Raw genomic sequence first — 22,676 nt, forward strand, 5'->3', positions numbered from 1 at the left:
GTCGGGGCTAGGTGTACCTTCCCTCCACTTGCCATGTCACTCTGCTCCAGAAACGTCTCGTACACCATGGGGCTGATCTTCCGTGGCAGCGGCGGGGCCTTACTGGCACTCTTCATGCGGCCACCGAAACCGGTGGGAGACAGGGACAGCCCTGTGCGGAGGGGGACAGGGGGTAGGCAGAGCACCCAGCCTGGTGCCCCACAGTGTGAGCAGGGCAGCAAGAGGAGCGCTGTGTACCCCGCTATGGCAGCCAGCTGCCTGGAGCTCCTCCGGGCGCACTGGGGCCACTTGCACCCGCTGTCTCCTATCCCAAACGTGCCAGCCTGCGGGAGCTCAAGGCTCTGCGCTGGGGCTGGGCGTACAGGCAGAAGTAACTGGGAAGCAGAGCTAGCCGACTCCTCTCCAGGAGCCGATCTCAGCACGGGGACCAGGCGGCACATTCAAGCAGGACAGAAGACTTGGGGAGACTTGGTGAGGCCACGAAGCAGAGCCTGGGGAGGTGGGACTGCAGCGTTAGGGCTCACGGAGCAGCCAGAAGGTTGCAATGGGCTCAGAGCACCAGAAATCCTGCTGGTGGTGCAGGCCCCGGGAGGATGCTATTTGCATTTAAAGTTGACTGCTGTGTTGGCTTGAGTCCTGCTGCCCTGTGGCTGCCCCAAGTACCGGCTCCGGGAGTAGAGCCTGCCTCAAAAGTTTGAAATGGTGATGACAGTGAGTGGGAGACTGCAAACACCTACGCTGCCGCGGGAGGCTGGGAGAAGCGTGCTGGGATGGCACAAGGGGGACCCCTTTCCCTGCAGCTGCCGAGGAGGTGGCGAGGAAGGGCTTGGGCCGGCAGGGAGAGGGCAGCAGTGCTCCGAGGACGAGAAGGTGGCTCTGGCCAGGGGTGCGGGGTGGGCTGCAGGGTCGCTCTGACCACGCAGAGCAGCCGCAGGCAGCACAGGCGGCGTGCCGCAGCTGGAGCGGGTGAATGCTGCTCCCTCGCAGGCGGCCTGTGCTTCCCGCTGTGCCGCTGCCTGCGGGCACCGCGCCTGGGAGAGCTCCTGGGCCAGCAGCTCCCTGGAGCACCCTGCAACGGGGTCCGCGCTGCAGCGCGGCCCGCTGCGCCCCAGACCCAGCTCGGGGCTCAGGCCGCGCAGCACTGGGGCAGGATGCTCCAGACGAGGTGGGAGTGGGAGCGCTGCGGGGGCTGGTGCTGGCAGGGGGGCACGGCCCCGTGGCGTGCGTGCCACTGCGGGGCTGGGGCAGGTGCCCGCGGCCGTGCCGGGAGGGCGGCGTGGTCTTACCTGAGGCACTGGGCTGCAGGCCGGCGGCCTCCCTGCTCGCTGCGGACTGCTTCCCGTCGAAGCCGCTCAGGTTGCTCTCGCTTGTGTTGCGGGAGAGTCTCCGCTTCTCGTCCTGGGGCGCAGAGGGAGGCTCAGCGCCCCGCGGCACGGGGCTGGGGCTCCACACTGCGGGGCTCTGGATGGGCAGTGCCTGCTGCCCGGGAGTGCAGAGCCTCTGGGGGTGCAGGGTGCCCCCCAGCCTGGCCTGCGGCCCTGCAAGCAGCCAGTGGGAGGAGCAGGATGCAGGGGGGCAGCCCGAGCTGGGGCTGGGCCGAGGCATCACCTTGGGCTCTGGAGGCTCCGAGACAGACTGGCGCTGATCCTGCCGCCGGTGCCCAAAGAAGGTGCTGGAGCGGTTCTCCCTGCGCTCGCTCCGGCGCTCCTCACCCTCAGGGACGCGTGGGACGGGCCGGGGGGTCGGGGCTGCCTCTGTGCTGTGGGGCAACCGTGGGGTGTGAGCCAGGCGTGGGGCGGGCCAGGGGAGCAGGGCAGGAGCCGGGAACGGCTGCCCCTGCCAGGTCCCGAGGGCTCCGCTCCAGCAGAGCCCAGCTGTGGAGCGGCGGGAGGCGTGGGGCAAAGGGGCCACGAGGGCCGTGGGCCAGGTGCACCGAGGGGCCCGCCAAGAGCGAGATGCGGTGGCCCGGGGCTGCTCCCCACTGCAGCACTCGCCTGTCTCCACCGTGGCTCGGCTGGTCCCAGTCTGGTCCCCAGGCCACGGACCGGGGTCGTCCGCCTCGCCGGTCCTCGAGGGAGACCTGAGAGCAGGGGGAGCCTGAGAGGGGGCCAGGAGCAGCCGCGCGCTGCCCTGCAGCAGCCGCAGGACCCCCACCGGCCCGCCCGTGCCGCTCCATGGTGACGCCCACGCGGCCCCGGCACTCACCATCTCCCGCGCTCCGTACTGGCTCTCCACCTTGGCGCGCAGCTGCAGGAAGCACTGCTCCATGCGGTCGTGGAAGGGCCGCAGGTCCTCCGTCACCTTCCGCCTGTGGATCCGGATGCCTTCTGCCAGCAGCGGGATCTGTGGGGAAACAGGGCCCCGTCGCACTGGGGCTGGTGGGGCGCCCGCATCCCGGGGAGGACGCGGCTGGAGCCCCACCTGCCAGGCAATCAGGTCCTTCAGCTTCTCGATGTTCCCCTGGTCCTCGGGATGCTCCTGCAGGTAGGACTCCTGGAAAAAGGCCTGTGCCGAGAGGTGGCTCAGCCCAGCATGGGGTGGCCCAGCCCGAGGCCCCCGGCGTGCCCGGCCCGGCCCACCCATCCTCACCGTCTCGTACTTGGCGAAGCCGCCCATGACGGCAGGGTCCACGATGCCGTTGAGCAGCATGGAGAGCGGGTTGACGGGCAGGCTGGCGTCGTTCTGGTGCCGGTTGATCTCGCTCAGGATTTTCTCGTTCGTCTTCATCATGGTCTCGATGGCGTTTTCCAGGGGGCTGATGATGGCCTGTGCCCGGGCGGAGGGAGGGTCAGCAGCTGTGGGGGCCCGGCGGCGGTCCTGCAGGAGGGACCCGCTTGCGCCCCGGGCGCTCGGGGCAGGACGGCGGCTCCCGCCGGGGCCCCCCGCTCACCGTGGCCGTGGAGGTGACCGCGAACCAGCGCAGGATGCCAGGCAGCGGGTAAGCCGTGGTGAACGTCGTCCGCTCGACCCACATGGTCTGCAGGGGGGTGGCAGTCACCCGCGCCGCGTCCGGCTGTGCCTCCCCCCTGCGCCCCTCGTCCAGGACACAGCATTTCCCCCCCCCCCCCCGGCTGCCCCCCGGTGCAGGGCTCCTGCTGCCCCCCAGCTGCCCCCCACTGCAGGGCTCTTGCGGCCCCCCCAGCTGCCCCACAGCACAGGGCTCCTGCTGCCCCGGCCCCCACCAGCTGCCCCATGGTGCAGGGCTCCTGCCACCCCCACGCCACGGTGCAGGGCTGGGTCCCCCCATCCCTCCCGCTCCCTTCAGGCTCGTGCAGCTGCCCCCGACCCCCGACCGGGGCTCCCAGCCAGCGACGCTCACTGCGAACTCGTTGTCGGGATCCTTGGGGCCTTTCTTGAAGGGCCGCGAGTAGCTGAAGCTCTGGATGTGGTTGGCTTTGTAGAAGCTGCCGGGAGGGGAGCGCTGAGCGCACCGGGGTGTCCCGCAGCGGGGGGCGTCCGGCGGCTGCGCCCGTCCCGGGGGCTGCGCCCGTCCCGCGGCTGCGCCCGTCCCAGGGGCTGCGCCCGCCCCGGGGCTGCGCCCGTCCCAGCAGGATGCGACTGCCACCCGCCCTGCGTGCGGTGCCTGCACGAACACTCACTTGATGATCTGCTCTGGGATGATCCTGTCCTTGAACTGGACCTTGGCTTCCTCCACCGGCTGCACGGTGAAGCACTGGATGTCTGCGGGAGTGAAGGGGCTGCCGGCACGCACAGGGGCTGGATGGGGACAGGGATGGGGACCACGACCGCGTGGGGATGGGGGCGGAGGGGGCGGAGGGCAAGCCCGGCCATGTGGAGGATACACTGCCCTGGGGAGGCGGTGATGTCCGGCCCGGGGGGCGACGTGCTCTTCAGCTTCTCCGCGTTGGGGAAGGGGCTCAGCAGCCGCATCTCAAAGTCCTCCCGGCGCTCGTACTCCTTGCCCCGGTAGATGAAGACCTTGTTCTGCAGGGGAAGAAGGTCGTGGCTGGTCCCACCGCATGGTGGGCAGGGCTGGAGGTGCCCTTGGCCCCGCGCCGGCTGCACGTGGGCTCTGACAGCTCAGGGGTGCACATGCTGCCGAGGCCGAGCCTCTGCTGCCGTGGGAGACCACGTCCAAAGGAAATTACTGGGCCTGTTCACTGGCATGGGAAAAGCAAAAGCTGCTGGGCCAGGGATGCCCCTCTCTGCCCGTGCCTGCAGGGCCGTGGATGAGGCACAGGCCTCCTGCGAGAGCCCTGCGCAGTGCACGAATGCGTGCACAAATAGAGCCGGGGCTCGCTGGGGCAGTGCACTGGCATGCTGCTGGGCAGGGCGAGGGTGGCTCCCAGCGCCGCAGCCGCCGGTGCCGCTCGCCATCGGGCCCAGGTGCTGGGCGACGCGTCTGAAGCTGCAGGACGCCGGCGCGCGGGAGCGGCGCTGCCACCAGCTGCCCGAGCCCAGCGCGCCCTGTGCTGCGGGCAGGGGCAGCGGACGGGACGCGGCGGTGCGGACGCACTTGGCAGCAAAGCGGCTGCCGCGCCACGGCCCTTGCGAGTCCTGGCTGCAGGCAGCCTCGGGCAAGAGGCATTTGCATTCTTGGAACTGCCCAGAGCTGCTAATGCGACGGGTTTCCCTAAGCCATTAATATTAATAAGGGGGGAGCAGACCTGGGGATTTGTCGCACACAGGACCCTGGGCGCAGCCCCGGCGCAGGCGGCCGTGCTGGAGCCGACGCTCCACCCCGCTCCCAGACCTGATGGGGAGAACTGAGAGCTTGGAGGAAAGGTTAATGCCAGGCCTGCTGCTAAGGCGGTATTTTCTTATTTTATGCTTTTTGCTTGTGACCGATGCCCTGTTCTGAGCCTCGGGAAACGCTGTCTGCAGGGCGGCGCCCCTGAGCAGCGTGGGCTCGCAGAGCAGCTCTCTGCACACGGGGCCGTTCCTGCGACAGGAGCAGCTCCTGCCTGCTGCCCCGCTGCCCCGTCCCTCACAGCCGGAGCTCCCAGGGCATCCCAGCGAGGGTGGTTCCCGTCCCCAGGAGCAAGGAACCACTGCGCCTCGGCGCCCTGCACTGCCGGGAGCCGCTTACCCGGAGGAAGGTGGGGAAGCCTTGCCCGTAGTAGCCCACGGCGAAGTAGTCCGGGCTGGGCCGTAGCACCTTGAGGATCTTCTCATAGAACTTGGCTTCCCGCTGCTGCCGGGGAGATGCAAACGCTGGCACAGGGGCAGGACGGGACTGTCACCGTCACCCCACGGGGTCTTGGGACGGGAGCCCTGCAAGCCCCTGCCCAGCCCCGCTGCTCCCGCTCCACCAGCGCTGTGCCCCCAGCCCAGCACCGACCCTGCTCGGCTCCCCACTCCCGCCCCAGCCCAGGGGCTCACCAGGATGCCGCTCAGCATTTCATAGTCGAAGATTTCGCTCTCATACTGCTCTGCCAGCTCCTTGCAGATGTGTATGGCCTCCTCCCACATCTGCAAACATAGGGCAGGTTGAGGGCCTGGCACCCACTGCTGGCTGCTGCATGAGCTGGGGCATGGAGGAGGCACATGGTGCTTCTGAGTGAAACCAGCTCCTTCCGTGGGGGGGCCCCATGTGCACCCTGCGCCATGCTCGCCTGCTCCGTGTACACCCTGCCCCGTGTGCCCCGTGCTCCGTGTGCCCCCTGCTCCATGGGCCATGCTCACCTGCACCGTGTGCACCCTGCCCCGTAGGCCATGCTCACCTGCTCCGTGTGCCCCCTGCCCCACAAGCCATGCTCACCCTGCTGCACATGCGCCCTTCTCCATGTGCCCTCCTCCACGTGCTCAGCTCACCTTGCCCTGGTCAAAGTAGTTGATGATCTGGTTGTAGAGAGCCTCCTTCAGCTGGCGCTGGGTGTGCAAGTTGGGGCTGTGTGAGCCCTGCATGGGGGCCGTGTTTGGCTCATCCGACCACTGCACAGAGGCGGAGGGATCCCCGTTACACTGAGGTGACGGGGACGTGGTGCGCGCAGCCGGCACGCAGCCCCGCAGCCCCCGCACGGCCCGCGTACCTTGAGGAGCCGCGCGTGCAGCAGCAGTGTGTAGGCTCCCTCCGTGTAGTTCTCGTAGCTGATGTGCAGGTCCTTGAGCTTGTAGAGGTACCTGGCGGTGAGGTACCACGTGTGCAGCGGCGGCAGGCTGGGAGCCCCAGAGCCACCGGCACTGCATGGGCAGCAGGGCTGCACGGGGGTTGTGCAGGGGCAGGCAGCCCCGCGCGGCACCGTGCTCCCTGGGCTGTGCTCACCTGATGTACATGGCCTGGCGGTCGATCTCCTTGTAGAAGTTCTGAGGGAGCAGAGGGGCATTGGAGGGGCCCCAGGGGGTGCATACTGTGGCCCCCGCTCTTGGGCCCACAGTGCTGCCAGGACCCATCCCCATGTGGGGACTGGATCACCCTCGGCAGCAGGTCCTGCAGGTGCCACTGCAGAGCAGGAGCAGCACGATGCCTCCCATCGAGACAGGGTGGGCTGGTCCCTTTGGCACAGAGCCCTAGGGATGCCCTGGGACTCAGGACACCATGAGCACTTGGGATGCCCTGCACCACAGGACACTGTGGGCACCAGGGATGTCCTGGGACATGGGACATTGTGGGCACTGCAGACACCCAGCAAGACAGGACACCATGGAGGCCAGGGACGCCCTGGGAGAGGGGACACCATGGCAGAGGGTGATGCTCAGGCCAGCACCAAGGGGACCAGCAGCACAAGGAGCAGAAGGCACCACTTCATGATCAAATCTATGCTGTAAATGATCCCTGCTAGCCCTAGAGGCCACTGGGCCAAGCAACCACTGGTTGCACCTGGGTGACACCAGTTTTGGCACCCCATGTGCACATTATGCCAGCTTGTCTCTGCTGCAGGCCTTGGGGACATCTGAAAGGACACGGGCCTGAGCAGGCCCCAGGGGGACCACGGGGGCTGGGGCAGGAGGAGGGACCCACCAGGAGGTTGACGGTGCAGCTCATGCTGTAGGTTTTGTTCTCGTCATTCATAACGGCCCGGTAGTCGAGGAGCCGCTCCAAGAGCCCCGTCACCAAAGCAACAAAGTTCTCCCCAGGCCTGGCCAGCTCGGGGTGCCCCCGGCAGCAGTTGAGCAGGCTGGGGAGGAGAGAGATGGTGGGTCTCGTGGCATGCTAAGCTCTGCTCCACTCCCACCCCTGCCCCAGCTCAGCCTCCCACTAAGCTTCCTGGAGTTGCTGGGGGGCCAGTGAGGAGAAACGGCAACGCCTGGTCTGCAGTGGTATGGGGCAAACCCAGCTCTGCTCTCTGCCAGGCACACTGGGGACAGAAGAGAGACCTCCCTGCTCCAGCCACCCAGCACACGGAGCTGCGGTGGGCACGATGGGGCAGGGGCAAAGCAGGGGGCAGGGCATCGCCTGGGGCATGGCAGAGCAGCAGCAAGAGTGCCCAGGGCACACGACGCTTTGGGTAGCAGCCGCCCCCCTCTCAGGTCCCTCTCCCCGGGGTGTGGGGTGCTCTGGGTCAGCGCGGTGCCAGGAGGAGCAGGACGCCCAGACCTGGCAGAGGCAGGACAGGGTTGTGCCCTGGGGAGGAGGGAGCGGGGCTGGCACCGCGTGCTCACATGCTTTCGAAAAGCTGCTTGTACTGTTCATCTCCCCGACCACCCTCCACCTCGCTGTCCAGCTTGTGCAGGATCTCATCCTCAAACTGCAAAGAGGGAGCACAAATAAGGAAGGTTCATGCAGACCTCTCCCCTCCACTGTGTCCTGGTTTCTGCACACCACAGGAACCAGCTGAGTGGAGCCAAACCTCCCGTCCCCTCCAGTCCCTGGGAAGTCCTCTGCATTGCCCCAAGGCCTCATGTCTGCTGGTTCCCAGCCAGAGGCCTCATCCCCATCCTCCACCCCTGGTGGGTGGCCTCATCTCCTGTCCCTCGTCCCTCCCTGCTGCAGCCCCACATCCCAGGACCCTGGGAGAGAGACGAGGCTGAGTGACACCTCCATCCCCACTGAAAGGGACGGTCCAGCCCTGTGAGAAGCAGGATCCAGCAAGATCCCTGGCCTGGCCATGGGGCACTCACCCGGCTGAAGCCCTCTGTCAGCTGGTACTCGCAGAGCATCATGTCGAAGAAGATGGGGATGGTGGACTTCCGCAGCTCCAGCTCCGGCACAAGCGTCATCTCCAGTATGGGGCCCACCATGGCCGGGATGAACTCAATCTTGCGGTGGCCTGGGAAGGGCAGCGGGGTTTGGCTGAGCACACGCACCCCAGGGCAAGCGCAGGCCGGCAAGGCTGGGGTGTGCCGGGCACCTCCAGCCTCCTGGCAGGCCAGCACCGCACACCAGAGCTGGGAGCACTTGCTCCCTGCAGCTCCCCGACCTCTGCTGGGAAGCGGAGCAGTGACTTGAGCTGCTGCCCCCTGCTCCCTCCCTGCCTGCCTGGCCCAGGGAGGTGCCAGCAATGCACCCCGCACTTTCCAAGCAGGGAAAGTGAGCAAGGTAGGACCAGAGAATTGGAAATGAAGGGCTGCAGGTACGTGCAGCCCCTGGAGAAAGGAGGTGGTGGCAGGGAGCGAGAGCTCACAGGACCTATTGGAAAGCTCACACGCTCGCACTCCCCGCAGGCTTGCATGCCCCCAGGCTCACACGTCTGCAGACCTGCACATCCTGCAGACACGTGTGCCCTGCAGGCTTGCATGCTCAACAGCCTGCGTGTCTGCAGACTTTCACACCTGCAGTCTCACACATTGCTCAGACTCGTATGTCCCACAGTCTCGCAGGCCTGCACACTTGCACACCACCAGGCTTGCATGGCCACCTGCACAGCTCAGCTTGGTGCCATCCTGCTCGGCAGTGCCTGTCTCTGCAGGGACGGTGCCAAGGACACAGCAGGCATGCTGGCCCTGCAAATACTCAGCATAATTTGCTGCTGGCTGTGCTCCGGCTCACCAAGGTTGTACCACATGTCCCGGATGGCAGCTCCGATCGTGGCTCGCATGTCCCCGTACCTGCCAGGATGGTGTTGGTTAGCATTGCTCCTCCTGCCCTGGGCACAGCCGGACATGTCCCAGGACCCCCAGCCCCATGGGACAATGGCACCAGGGCAGGAGCCCTGAGACACACTGCGGAGCCTGGCTGCAAGGCAGCTCGAGGCTCACAGCTGGGGGGGAGATGCGGTGCCTCACTTGGCCAGGATGCTGGTGCGCTTGGCCTGGGAGAAGTTCTCCAGCTGCAGGGAGTCCTGGGTGAGGAAAGCCACAGCCAGGTGGAAATAGTTGTTCCAAAGCTGCAACAGAAGCAGGGGATGGGAGCATGAGAGCCGGGTGACACGAGGAGTGGGCAGCCCCAGCCCTTCTCGCCGTGGGGCACAGACAGCCTTCAACTGCGCGCTGTGGGGTGTGGGCTGTGTGGGGTGCTGCTCACTGTGGGGTGCAGGTGGGCACTCAGCTCACCTGCAGCTCGAAGCTGCTGTGATACAGGAACATCTCCGTCAGGGTGGCTGCGAAGTGGTTGATGGCACGCAGGAACTCCCTGGGAGAGCAACAGGCGCTGTGGGGCAGCAGCTGGGGGGGCGGCACGGCTGCCCCGTAGCCCGGGCAGGGCCAAAGCACCGGGAGCTGCAGGCCGGCTGCTCCGCAGGCAACAGGGTGGTTAGGAGCGGTGTGGGGAGCGGGGGCCACAGGAGGCCGGAGAGCAGGAGCCCTGGGAGCAGGGGCGAGCCCCAGAGCAGCCTTGTTGCTGCCTGCAGTTTTCACAGTGCTAGGAGCCCCTGCCTGGCATGCAGCCCAGCGTGGGGGCCAGTGGTCCCAATCCTCCCACCCTCTCCGGCAGCCACCGCTGCTCTCAGCCCCGCACTTCTCACCGGTTCTGCACCATGTTCATCACCATCCAGTCCGAGGGATACACCGTCTTGCCTATCAGGTCCTTGAAGAGGATGAAGGTTTCCATGAGGAAGTCCTGCCAGGAGGGAGACAGTGTCAGGACTGGGCTCAGCCGGTGGGAGCAATGCCAGGCTGTGCACCATGATGATGCCAGGCTGTGCACCAGGGTGACGCCAGGCTGTGTGCTGGAGCAATGCCAGGCTGCACACCAGAGTGAAGCCGGGCTGTGCACCAGGGCGACGCCAGGCTGTGTGCTGGAGCAATGCCAGGCTGCACAGCATGATGATGCCAGGCTGCACACCAGGGCAACGCCAGGCTGTGTGCTGGAGCAATGCCAGGCTGCACAGCATGATGATGCCAGGCTGTGCACCAGGGTGACGCCAGGCTGTGTGCTGGAGCAATGCCAGGCTGCACAGCATGATGATGCCAGGCTGTGCACCAGGGTGACGCCAGGCTGTGTGCTGGAGCAATGCCAGGCTGCACAGCACGATGATGCCAGGCTGCACACCAGAGTGATGCCGGGCTGTACACCAGGGCGATGACAGGCTGTGTGCTGGAGCAATGCCAGGCTGCATGCTGGAGTGGTGCTGGGCTATGCACCAGAGTGATGCCAGGCTGCATGCCAGAGCAATGCCAGGCTGCACAGCATGATGATGCCAGGCTGCACACCAGAGTGATGCCGGGCTGTACACCAGGGCGATGACAGGCTGTGTGCTGGAGCAATGCCAGGCTGCACAGCATGATGATGCCAGGCTGCACACCAGGGTGATGACAGGCTGTGTGCTGGAGCAATGCCAGGCTGCACAGCATGATGATGCCAGGCTGTGCACCAGGGTGACGCCAGGCTGTGTGCTGGAGCAATGCCAGGCTGCACAGCACGATGATGCCAGGCTGCACACCAGAGTGATGCCGGGCTGTACACCAGGGCGATGACAGGCTGTGTGCTGGAGCAATGCCAGGCTGCATGCTGGAGTGGTGCTGGGCTATGCACCAGAGTGATGCCAGGCTGCATGCCAGAGCAATGCCAGGCTGCACACCGAAGTGATGCCAGGCTGTGCACCAGGGTGATGCCAGGCAGTGTGCCAGAGCAATCATAGAATCATAGAATGGTAAGGTTGGAAGGGACCTCTGGAGATCATCTAGTCCAACCATCAGTGTAGCCTATACGGGGATTGAACCCGCGCCTTGGCATTAACAGCACTACGCTCTAATCAACTGAGCGATATCAGTGCTGAGCTGCATGCTGGAGCAGTGCTGGGCTATGCACCAGGGTGGTGCCAGGCTGCACACTAGAGTGACGCCAGGCTGTACATCGAGGCAATGCCAGGCTGCTCACCAGGGCTGGGAGCAGCTCTGGCCACCTGCAGCAAAAGCCTTGTCTCCGCTGAGTTGGATGGGGTCGGAGCCGGGAGCAGCACGCATCCTGCTGGGGTGCACGGTGCTGAGCCCCTGCGCCACTGGCACTCACCATGAGGTCAGGCCGGGAGGGGAAGGCCCCGATGTAGGACCGGTAGTGGTCGGCGTCCATCTGGCTGAGGATGGCCGTCATGCAGGCCACGTAGTGACTCTGGGGAGAGAGGGCTGAGGGCAGCGCTGGGGCCGTGCGGGCGCCGAGGCACACGGACGCGCTGGACCCTGCTCCCCGCCACCTCCCCTGGCAGATCGGGGTCCCGGTTTCTACTGGAAAAAAAGACTGAGAAAAGGCAGGAGTGGCACGAGCACCTGGACCGTGCTGGCAGAGTTCGCTGCAGCGATTCCCATGTGCAGCGATGGGCTGCTCATCCCAGCCATAGGGAGACTCACGCCGAGCTGCTCCGGTGCCCCCAGGATAGGGGTGCGCAGCCCCAGTGCCCTGCATGGCAGCAGGCACGGCCAGGACCACGGCGGCCACGGCCGCGTTTGGGAGTGAATTTTGGATGCAGCATCATGTTGCACTGCTTGGTGACGAGCAAATTGGCCCAGTCAGGGGGGACAGCACTACCAGCCATGCGTAGGCCACGTTAAGGGGCCAAGGGCCTCATATGTGCTGTAGCATATGTCTGTGGGGGTTTTTCAGGTAATTTTAGGTAATATGTGGATTTAAGCACAGCTTCCTTCTGAGAGCCAGTGTGTCTAGCTTGCCTTTAGCAGAAGGTGCTGCGCCGAGCCCATTAACACCGTCCCCCTTCTGGGAGCAGTGCAGCTTTGCTGTCAGAAGAGCAGTGCAACAGCAGTGCCAGCTGACCAGGCTCCCGCTTTGCGGAGCAGGAAATGCTGCTGCCTGATCCCTGAACTGCACTCAGCCCGTTGCTCATGAAAGGATGGAGCGCAATACCCTGCCTGCTGCTCACCAAAGTCTTTCATCTTCCCTTTAGTTAATTATTGCCACCTTTTCTTGACGATACTTCTAACATAAAACCTGAGTCTACAGTAGCCTTTAAAGCACTTTGAAAATTCACTCTTAAGCTTTGGTCAAAGCTTTGGGACAAAACTCTGGGAAACCCCCCTGAGGAGCTGCGGCCAGTGACTGTGCCCGAGAGCTAACAGGCTCTGAGCTCCCTGTCGCGGACTGGGGATGCTGCTCGGTTTTCAGGTCCTCGTGAGCTCAGGTGGTTTCAGCTGTTCTCCAGCTGCAACACCAAGCCCAGAGAGATGCTTCACACCATGACATCCGAAAAGGATGGCTGGCGCCGCCCGGAAGGAGTGATGCCCCAGCTGGAGCAGCATGCTCTGGGGGTGCGCAAAAAGTCCGGAGCCCTCCCCCCCACACACATCTCTGGAGCACCCCCACAACGTGCCAGCTTGGCCCAGCCCCTGAGCGTGGCCACATGCACTGGCCCTGCGTGCAAAAGCTGGCGGCTCCCAGCAGCAGCCACAGCCGCAAATGTGCTGTCACCCCGCAGGTCGCCAGCGGAGCCACATGCATGGGGGGGGGGGGGGAATGCAAACAGACCCAAAGCACCTTGCTGCTGCCACCATGTGAACCACGCAGGGAGACAGGAGAGAGTCCAGCACCTCAGAAAAGCCCCATGGTGCCGGGACGTGAGAGTGCCCGACACCTCCTGTTAGCAGAGCCGGATGCAGCCCGCGTTTGACAGCTCAGCCCGAAAGCCCTGCTGCCGGGTGTCCGCTCGAGGACACGCTGGTGCTGCACGGAGCCGTCCTGTGTGTTTTCCTCACAGCTCCAGCCACACTGCAGGTGCGCTCCCGGGTGCCCCACTTGCCCTGTGCCCCCAGAGGTGCAAGAGCAGCCCTCACTGTGCGGCGCGAGAGCGGGGTGCATGGGCAAACTGGGAGCCGCAGCCCTGCCACCCTCCCGGCCGGCTCTCATGCTCCGCAGCACCACACGCGCAAAAGGGCTGGTGCTGCTGGGGAGCACCCAGCTTCCTTGGGGCTCCTTTCGCCGGCGTGAGGGGCCACGTGCGGCGGCCGGGCTGTGCTGCTCCGCGGCTCGCCTGCCATGCCTCGTGCCTTCGCCAGCGGTCTGGGGGCCGTTTCTCTCGCACTGGCCCAGGTGGGGGTCACCCACCTCCTGCACCGCACCCAGCACCGTGGGGAGGCTGTGGGAAGCAGGGCAGAACGGCGCCGGGAGGACGTGTCCCCTGCGAGCCCACCTGCTCTGGGGATCTGATGAGATTTGTGCAGTTGTCTGGTGGCTGGTTGAATTAGATTCAGGTGAACTCCCTGCACTGCCTGTTACACCTTGTTCAAGGGAAAATGTATTTACATTTAAATTACATTACAGAGGAGCCATGGAGCCAGGCACTGCTGCACATACGTATGTGGTTTGGCGGGTGGTGTGTACGTGCGAACGGATCCAGATGGGCAGCACGGCGCACAGAAACCAGCCCGGAGGCTGTGGACACGAGCGACCAGCCTCCGCGCCCTGCTGCCTCCCTGGCCCCGTGCAGGCAGAGCCGTTCCCGGCCCCACAGCTCCCGCTCCCGGGGCTCCTACACCGCACGGGGATGGGCCGGTTCCCCCCGCGTGCCCGGGGCTGTCCTGCGCCCCAGCCTGGCCCCAGGCGCCGTGCCCGGCCGTCCCCTCCAGACCGAGCCGCCGTGCCTGCAAATGCCTCCCGGGGCTGGCGACTGGGAGAGCCTCGGCAGTCGCCTTCCCACGCTCCGGCCCCGCGTCTGTTGCGGCCTCATCGGACGCCTGGCGCAGCAGCGCCGGGGGCTCGTGACACCCGCGGGAAGACGGTGCCAGAGGGGGAAGGGGCTGGGGCGGAGGAGGACGGGAAAGCCGAGCGGACTCCCGGCCAGCGGGGCGCGGGGAGGGCGGGAGGGAGCCGCGGGGCGCGGCTGGGGGGCCGGAGGGGCGCGGGCCCCGCCGCGGCGCGGCAGAGCGGAGCGAGAGCCGCAGGGCAGCGCCCGGCCGGCACCAGCGGGGCGGCCCGGGCGGCCTGCGGGCACGGGGATGGGCAGCGGAGCTGTGCCCCGGCGCTGCCCGCGGGCGCCCAGAGCGGCCCGGTGGCACCGCCCGGGTCCCCGCCGCGGCCCCGCTCCGTGCGCCCGCGGCTCCCGGCGCGGCCCCGGCCCCGGCCCCGGCCCCGCCCGCGGCTCGGCGGCACCGGGCGGCTCCTGGCGGCACCGGCCCGCCCCCCGGCCCGCCCCCCGCCCCGCCCCCGCCGGCTCCGCCCCCGGGCCCGGCAGCGAGCGCGGCTCCGCCCGGCCGTGCCCCGCGCACGCCGTCCGCCGCGCCGCGCCGCTCCCCGCGCCGCGGAGCTCCCGAACTCGCCTCCGCCGCGGCGGCGCACCAGGTACCGGGGGAGCGGGGCGGCGGGGCGGGCTCGGCTCGGCTCGGCTCGGCTCGGCTCTGCCCTACCCTACCCTACCCTGCTCTGCGAGCAGCGGCCCTGCAGCGCCCGCCGGCTGCGCCGGGGCGGCGCGGGAGAGGCGCCGGGCGGGACCGGGACGAGGACGGCGACGGCGCGGTGCGGGGACCCGGGGCGGAAACGCGGTCCTGCAGCCCGTGCGGGGCCGGGGTGCGGGGCCGCCCCGCCGGGCGGCCGAGCCCACTGCTCCCCGGGCAGCTGCGCGGTGCCCGGTGCGGCGCAGCCCTGCTCCCCGCCGCTCCCCTCTCCTTCACCGCCCCGGGGTGCGGGAGCTGCGCGGGCGGCGGGGGAAGGCACAGGGCCTGCGGGACCCCGCACCGAGGCACCCGGTGGGACCCCGCATCAGGCACCCTGTCTTTAGCACCTTGCACCAAGGGTGCCCAGTGAGACCCTGCACCGAACACCCCGTGCCAAGCTGGCCCACAGCACCGTGCCGAGGTGGCTGGTGGGCCAGCTTGGTGGGGTCCCTCTAGCCCCCGGGCCTAGGGGAGCTGTGGGGGTGCAACGCACCTTCGGGGTGCAGCTAGGGCAGTGCTGGCTGCCCTGCCAGGAAGCTCCATCAGTGCTGTGGTCGTGCCGGTGGCAGTTTGGCTGAGCAGCCCAGTGGGCAGGCAGGGCATGAAGTCTGTAGCCACGGACACGCGCTCTCTCCTAAGGAAACAGCTCTGGGGAAATAAACATGCTGAGCCGGGAGCTGCTGCGCTGGGGGGGCTGGAGCTCCCCAAGGGTCTGGCCCTGTGCTGCAGCCCTTCGGCCCCACTGGCTGCCTGGCCCCGGCACCCCCGGTCGCGTGTGAGAGGTCTGCAGAGGCAGTCGCAGTCCTGGAGCTGCCTGCGTCGCCTGGTCCGACTTGCTGGCTCCCTGCTGTCCCCCATTAGGAGATGCGTCCATCAGCGGGAGCCGTGCTCGCAGCTCACCCCCCCCCCCCCCCGATCCCAGGAATGTCACTTTCTGTACTGTGCGCCATGCTGACGCCAGGCTGAGGGTACGGCTGCTCACGCTGAAGGGATTCAGCCCACGTTGCTCCCAGCAGCTCCCGGCGCTGCGCTCGGTGCTCGAGGCCTTTGTGTCTGCCGCGGGGCTTAGCAGCCGGCAGGGCAGGAGCGGAGCGGTGCAGCCTGGGCTGCTCCCTGTGAAACGTGAAGGCGCAGCTTTCAGGGACTGCTCCGGTCCCTCTCCTCCCTGCAGGCGCGCGCAGAGAAGTGTTAGAGCCACGGCTGCCTTGCAGGGCTGCCCGGGGGAGTCTGGGGAAGTGTCTCAACAGAGCTGTTTTTCCGCTCTGAGCATAAGGTGGACACATATGAGTAATCGGAGTGACCTGGGACCTGAGCGGTGCTTGCGTGCACAGCGGCAGGACAGCAGCTGTCTGCCAGGCTTTCTGCATGCTCCCGTGCTCCTCCGTGGGCTGAGTGCTTCCTCTCACGCTCATGGCTCCAGCAGTTCCCGTGCTCAGCACCTTCCAGGGAGCACTGGAGCAAGCCCTCCTGGGCAGCTGCACGGGCAGGTAGTGCTGGGGGATGCGGCCGGCGCTCCCTCCCCAGCCACGCTTCCTGCAGCCTGAGAGAGCTGCACATATGCTTCCCGGATCGCCTTGGCACTTGGGAGGCGACTCCAGGCAGGAGCCAGCCATGAGCTGGTAACCAAGGTCCTTCCGTGGCATCTTTCTGATGTGGTGGGAAGTGTTTGAAATCCTTCCAGTGCACTCAGAGGAATGGAATGGATTTAAATACAGAAGCTCCTTTAGACTGAAGTTATCTTCGTTATGAATTACAATTGCTATAATTATTTAATGGTATGGTAGCATTCAGAGGCCACAAATAATTAGTGGGTTTATTCCCATCTGTAGTAATAAAACTGCTTCAGCCATAGCTGGTACTTTTGGACAGTGAATCTCTTGAGTGTTTGCAAGGATGGTCCATATCATCCTGGCTGTTTCGTGGGTGGGGAAACTGAGCTATATGGCAAAGAAAGACACCTGCTAATGCCTGAATTCCCCTGGTAGTGAGTGTTGACTAAAGCACATAAAGACATAGGGGAGCTGGCTGCTAGATGGCATTGGAAATCCACTTAAAGGCAGGAATTTGTATTCTGGAATGACGTCCTGCATGTCCGTGTTGCAGAGCGGCAGCCGCTGCCCGCGGGGAGGCTGTTGCGGCCGAGGTGCAGGCGGCTGTGTGCTAGCTGGGCTGGGAGGTGCCGGTCACCTCCATGGGCAACGTGCAGCTCCAGAGGCGTGGAGACGAGCGCACGGGCTCAGGGTTGTCGGGGCTGTGTTTGGGCTGGCTGTGTTTAGGGCAAGGTGGATTTCCATCTGCGCTGTGGGACATGTGGTCTGGCATGTTCACAGGCTGGGTGTCGCGATAGTCTGTGTCTGAACTGCCAGGAGATGAAACCTTTCTTGCTTTTTCCAGAATTGTGCTCTGTGGACAGCTTGTGGCTTTCTAATAAAATTTCTGGCATGTGAAGGAGCACATCCAGTCCCCGTCTGCCAGGGTTCCCCAGCCCAACAGACTGCTAGCTGGAGCGCTTTGCCTCCAGATGGAGAGTTGAGCGCCCTTCTCCAAGGGGTGAAGTGTTCCTCCCCAGGAAAGCACAGGGCTGCAAGAAGTTTTGTGCTGTGCCGAACCTCCAGTGAGAAGAAGTTGCTAGGCTGTGCCCTGTTTCTTTTGATCCATAATTATCCTGAATTGCGAATGCCAGAGGAAGCACCAGCAGAGCTGGCATGCCTCGTGCCTTGCTGCTGGCACCCAGGCGAGCTCTGTGCTTTCCGGACCAGGACTCCACGATGGGCATCCCTCCACCAGTGCAGCCTGTGCGACGTGTCGCCAGGCTGCAGAGGGCACAGCATCGCCCATGTCACTTTGTCTGGAAGGAAAGTTCTTCCCAAGCTGGTCTCTGTTGCGGCATCTAATAAAGGCTGCTGAATGGCATTGCGTGGTGCCGTGGCTGCAGACTGCACAGGGGTCACTAACCTGCACTGCCATCGAGGTGGTGAAGATCAACCTTGGGATATGGAACAAACTTTTCCTAACCCCATCCCACCAGGTACAGGCTGTCTGCCACAGTCTGCCCACATGCCCCTGGCTAGGCCACTACCTCTCCATGTCTCATTTAAAATGGGGATATTAGTGCTCCTTTGCATTGCAAAGAGATGTGGGAAAGAGTGTGAATAACAGTGAGAATACAAACACTACTGTCATGAGAGTTGTATTAGCATCCATGGGATACAGCAGAATAATTTGGCTTCTGCAGGCTTCTGAAGGCTTCGTTCAAAGGCTTTGTGCTTTGCTATGGCTCCTGACCACATAAAGTCTCCATCTGACACTACTAGCATATGTGAAGCTGAAAGAGAGGAGCAATGTAATAGTAAGAGATGACAACCAGTGGATGCTGGGAGAATGTTATTGCTTCTTCCCTAATTGACGAGATCCATCGTTTGGGCATTAGCGGTGGTGGATGAGGCAAGGGCTGCCTCTGGGAGAGGTGGCCCATGGTATGCCCAGGGGATGCCAGAGCTGCCGGGGCAGCTTGGGCCAGGACTGACTGAGTAGCAAAGGTTCCCTGTTCCTGTCCAGTGAGGAAAGCCTTTTTCTAGGTTCTGTGGCTGGAAGAGTGACTAATTTTCTGCAGAGCTCTTCAGCCAGTGACCTAAATAAAGATGCATGTGGATCCCTTGGCTCATACGAGCTGCCACTTTCACAAGGCACCTGCTGACACAGAAAAGAGACCTTTGTATCAGTAAAAACCCTCTAAGGCACCCAACTGATGCTTGCCTTGAATGTGCTTGATGGTGTCATGGACGTGTCATTTAGGGACATTCTTCCAACTGCAGGGGAAATTACACGTGCTGTGCTCAAATGGATCAGTACAGGTATTTCCAGTAGAGCCACAGAAGTGTTTGAGTACTTGCCTTGAGTGTTCTCAGAAGAGAGGAATTTGGTGCAGGCATGGAGAATGGCTGCAAGGATGATCAGAGAATTGAGGAGCTGCCCTCAGAAGAAACTAGAAGACCTGGACTTGCTTAATGCTGCAAATTGTAGCCTGAGCAAGGTTATGTTTGCTCACTGTAAAAGTACAAGGGCTAAATGCTAAGAAGGGAAAAAAAGCTATTCAAGTGGAAGTACTATATTGGCACAAAAACAAACGGATATAAACTGTCCATGATTAAGTGCCTACAGGAAATCAGATTTATAAGCCTCAAAACAGTTGGGCTCTGGAAGAGCCTCCAAGAGAAGCCACAAGGGTAAGGCATGAACTGGCTTTATGGTAGAGGTTTCTCAGCTAGGAGCTGGATTATGGGTCCACCAGCCTGCAGGAGCAGGGTGGGAGTGATGGGCTGAGGGATTCTGTTCAATCCTGCATCTTTGATTCACACAGAGGTTCAGTTCTAACTATAAACACGTTGAGTCTTTTCAGAGCCAAAATGGGATTAAGTTCTTCTACTGACCATGTGTGGTGGACCTGGCTTATGTTCTGTCATCAGCTGTGAGCAAATGCCTCATCATCTGGTGCCTCTCCTCTCAGTCATTAGTAACACCTCTCTTTCCTTTAAGAGACCAGGAAAAGCAAAGATTTTGTCCCAAGAGAAGCTGTGGAACCAGTGAGCAGAGCTAGATAATTAACTATTCTCTTCTGCACAGTTCCACAAGAATATGACTTCCTCTCTCATAAATCTAATCTCCTGGCTTCCTATGTCTTGAGAAGAAGATTTATGTGTCTGCTCTGTTTTTCCCTCTTTCACAGAGATTACAGGAGAATGAGGTGGAGGATGGGTGAAGAAAGTGTCCAAGGTAGCCACAGGGACGGGTAGAGTGGTTCATAGGTGTGGGGGGGCCAAGTGGGATCCTGCATTCATACATTCAGTCCTCATGTTTGATGGCCATAGCTGAGAGTCTGCTCAACGGCTTGCTCATGCTCATCAATACTAGGGCAAGTCTTTCCTAGAGGGCAGCGACATTCTTTGAGCTGGGAGGAAGAGCATGAGGTGACCTTGCTGCCCCAGAAGAGGAAGAGGAAAGCTGGAAGCTTTCTCTCTGCTTTCTGGTATCTTTGGTGGATGCAGGTAGCTTTCCAGACAGCTAGGTGCCAAGCAGGGTGTTGTTCCTCAGAGATCAACCTTGCAGCCTGTGAGAGAGAACTCTCAAGATAGAAAACTAGATGATTTACTGCCTCTCTCTTGCAAGATTCACCAACCTATTAATCAGTACAGGCCAAAAAGAGCAACCCAAAGTCTTAGGGCTATTGGCTCTCCAAGAGTAGATTCATAAGCCGTTTACAGGCTGCAAGTAGGAGCTGTCAGCATGCCAGCAAAGCACAGGCTCGTCCTGCAGAGCCACATTTTGGAAGCCACCATCCAAAATAGGGCAGGTTCATGTATCCAAGGGACATGGGACTGGTATGCAGGCACCACTGAGGATGGCAACAGGGCTGATTCATGAACTAGAGCCTCAGCACTGGTCACAAATCCCAGTCATTGTGAGAGATATCTAGCGTTTGGAGTGGAGTGAAGAAAACCTTAGGTCTAGGTGGGAATCGGTACTTGAAGTCCAGTGATGTAAGTGACTGGGTGATGGGGAAGTGGTTCCTGATGCTTCCTTGGCATCTGGGTTGCATTCAGTTGATGAGCATGTCTATCCCCCAGCTAGAGAGTATCCTGCTAAACCAGGACACCCACTGCTGAAGTACTCCTGTTATCTATTACATTACATTGGTGTCATCTGGTTTTATCTATAAATCATCTGATGTGACCTGCTGTCTCACCTTATTCATGCACTTGTAACTCCCATATGAACTAGAGGAGGAGAACATCCAGCCTTTAAAAAACTGCCAAGACAAGGGATCTGCTACCATGTAAGCTCTTTCTAAATTACTGTAATGGCTAATACAGCCTCACTTTATAGCAAGTCACTCCTCTGAATGTGCCTACCTCTAGTTTCCAGCCACTGTTTTGTTGAACCTTATATGCTGTGTTGGAGAGGACTGCCCAGGACTCCCAGCCATTTCTGCAGTACTGCTTCCTGTGACAGAAACCCCTCTTGCACCACGTCTTCCTTGCATGATTTTACATTTGTCTCTTTCATGCTGTGTTCTTCTCTCAGGCTTTGTATCATCTGCAAATTTTATCAGTGCTGATTTTCTTTTTCTTTGAGGTCACTGATAGACAGTGCTAGCACGGGGCTGGACTGCCCCTCCACAGGACCTGAACAGAAGCACGGCTAATTGACGATGATCGCTGGATGATTATGTTTTGAGACATGCTGGTTAGCCAGCTTTTAATCCATTTAATGTGTGCCACATTGCTTTTGTATTATTCTGCTTTCTTGTCAAAATGTCAAATGCCTTACAGAAATCTAAGTCCATTCCATCACTGCTTTTACCTTCATTGACCAAACTTGGAATCTCATCAAAACAGACAGCAAATGGGTTTGATGAACCATGTTTTCTATAGCCCACTGCTGACTGGCATGACTGGTGCATGGTGCCATCCTTCATCTGATATTAATCAAGTCCATGTCCATCTCATTGTTGTCGCCCATGACCCACGCAGGCTGGCAGGTTGCTGTGCCCCTGCTGAGCAAGTCCACTTGCCTTTTGGAGGCCATTGGCTCTCTCCTTGGGGCCAAGGGCTCTGGGGGCACAAGGTCCCACAAGCAGGCCAGGTTTTTGGAGCTCTTTTTCACATCAAGTTGCCCCAGAACAGGGACAAGGAAAAAGGGCCTGGGGCAGCCCTAACTTCCCAGGCTTCATCCCCAAGGTGGCTTCTCCAGCAGGGTGGTCAATGCCTGCAGGACCATGGCTGCAAAGGGGAACATCACCGTGCCACAGGGAGCACTGTCGCCCTCATGAGATCGCACTGCAGCTTGGGCGTTTCTGCATTTGCCCATGTTGGAAGGTTTCCTTGGAAAGATGAGGCAGGACTGGCAGAGTCCAGCGTGCCCCGCTGTGGCCTAGATCTGAACTGTAAAGTGAAGTCAGAGAGAGGCTACGAAGTCCTCTGCTCTTGCAGGGGCAGTTCCAAGTAGGGGCGCTTGAACAAGGGTGGCACGCCAGGATGGCTCAGCTTGCCACCTTCTGCTCCCGTCAGGGCTTGTCCGTATCCCCTGGATGTGGGCACCTGAGAGGGACCACGTGCTCGGCCCTCGCTCTCTGGCAGGGATCTCCTGGGAATTGTCTGCACAGGGCACCTAAGGACAAGCATCAGCTTCAACACAGAGAGGTTACGACAGGTATCCTTCTTCAGCCGTCCGCATCCCCTCCCTGTCCGCCTCTGTCCCAAATCCTCCTCGTCCCCTTGGACAGTCATTGCTCAGTAGTTGTGCTGGAGGGTAGTGGCTGGGAGCTCTGGTAGGGCTGAGCTCTGCCTGCCCTGGCCGGAGCCTGCGACTCTGTGCAGCTCCTTCCCGGGGTCCCTCGCCGTGTATCCGAAAGCTCTCTGGAGCTGCGGTTCCAGCGGATCTATCAGCAGATCTGGGTTTCCCTCAGATTCAGCCACAGCGCAGGGGGGTCCCTCAGACACAGCAGCCTGCTCAATTATACAGTCCTGCCCGAGTCCTACAGCAGGATTCATTATCAGCACTGAAGGATGCAGGCATTCGGTGGGAGCAGCATCTGAGCACAGCACTAAATCTCACCGTGCTGTAATGCATATGCAGAAGGATGAGTGGGAGGGTCCTAACTTTTGGTGTTTGACATCCTCAGAACTGTTCTCCGAATGCAGTTGGTGCATGTATAATTTATAGACTTTCTCTTTGTCCTTGTGGGTTGTCTCTGATCTCTCTAGTGGTGCACGGTGCGGGAGGCAGAGGCTGCCTCAGCGGAGGCCCTGCTGACTGGCAGGATCATGTCTGCTTTTGAGCGGTGAAGCATCCTCATCTCTGCTGTGCCGTGACTCTGCGCCAGCCCTCGCCCCTGCCCTGCTCGGCTGCTGCAGTGGCCCCCGAAACCCTCCGAGCTATGCCACTTAGCGCTCTCGTTAAGGAAACCTCCTTAACTAGAGAAGGCTGCACGTGGGCTACCCCCCAGAAGCGACCGTCCAGGC

The 22,676-nt window shown here is 62.2% G+C and overlaps 1 protein-coding gene across 1 annotated transcript in view; it reads right to left on the reverse strand.

The window, feature by feature from the left end:
• The window catches only part of LOC134139726 (dedicator of cytokinesis protein 2-like), an 82,851-nt gene that overhangs the window by 1,029 nt on the left and 59,146 nt on the right, over positions 1-22,676 (reverse strand). Inside the window, exons 29-52 of the mRNA XM_062574463.1 lie at positions 11,291-11,389; positions 9,804-9,898; positions 9,394-9,472; positions 9,127-9,227; positions 8,891-8,949; positions 8,023-8,171; positions 7,564-7,649; positions 6,923-7,079; positions 6,227-6,267; positions 5,994-6,084; positions 5,776-5,895; positions 5,344-5,433; positions 5,051-5,155; positions 3,804-3,945; positions 3,600-3,681; positions 3,320-3,404; positions 2,891-2,977; positions 2,590-2,766; positions 2,422-2,505; positions 2,206-2,343; positions 1,995-2,080; positions 1,609-1,759; positions 1,287-1,398; positions 18-151 (exon numbers count right to left, since the gene is read on the reverse strand). Of these exons, the coding sequence (XP_062430447.1) occupies positions 18-151; positions 1,287-1,398; positions 1,609-1,759; positions 1,995-2,080; positions 2,206-2,343; positions 2,422-2,505; positions 2,590-2,766; positions 2,891-2,977; positions 3,320-3,404; positions 3,600-3,681; positions 3,804-3,945; positions 5,051-5,155; positions 5,344-5,433; positions 5,776-5,895; positions 5,994-6,084; positions 6,227-6,267; positions 6,923-7,079; positions 7,564-7,649; positions 8,023-8,171; positions 8,891-8,949; positions 9,127-9,227; positions 9,394-9,472; positions 9,804-9,898; positions 11,291-11,389 (2,550 nt within the window). The remainder of the gene's footprint in view (positions 1-17; positions 152-1,286; positions 1,399-1,608; positions 1,760-1,994; positions 2,081-2,205; positions 2,344-2,421; positions 2,506-2,589; positions 2,767-2,890; positions 2,978-3,319; positions 3,405-3,599; positions 3,682-3,803; positions 3,946-5,050; positions 5,156-5,343; positions 5,434-5,775; positions 5,896-5,993; positions 6,085-6,226; positions 6,268-6,922; positions 7,080-7,563; positions 7,650-8,022; positions 8,172-8,890; positions 8,950-9,126; positions 9,228-9,393; positions 9,473-9,803; positions 9,899-11,290; positions 11,390-22,676) is intronic.

Source organism: Rhea pennata, chromosome 4, assembly GCF_028389875.1.
Source record: "Rhea pennata isolate bPtePen1 chromosome 4, bPtePen1.pri, whole genome shotgun sequence".
NCBI classification, from domain to species: Eukaryota; Metazoa; Chordata; class Aves; order Rheiformes; family Rheidae; genus Rhea; species Rhea pennata.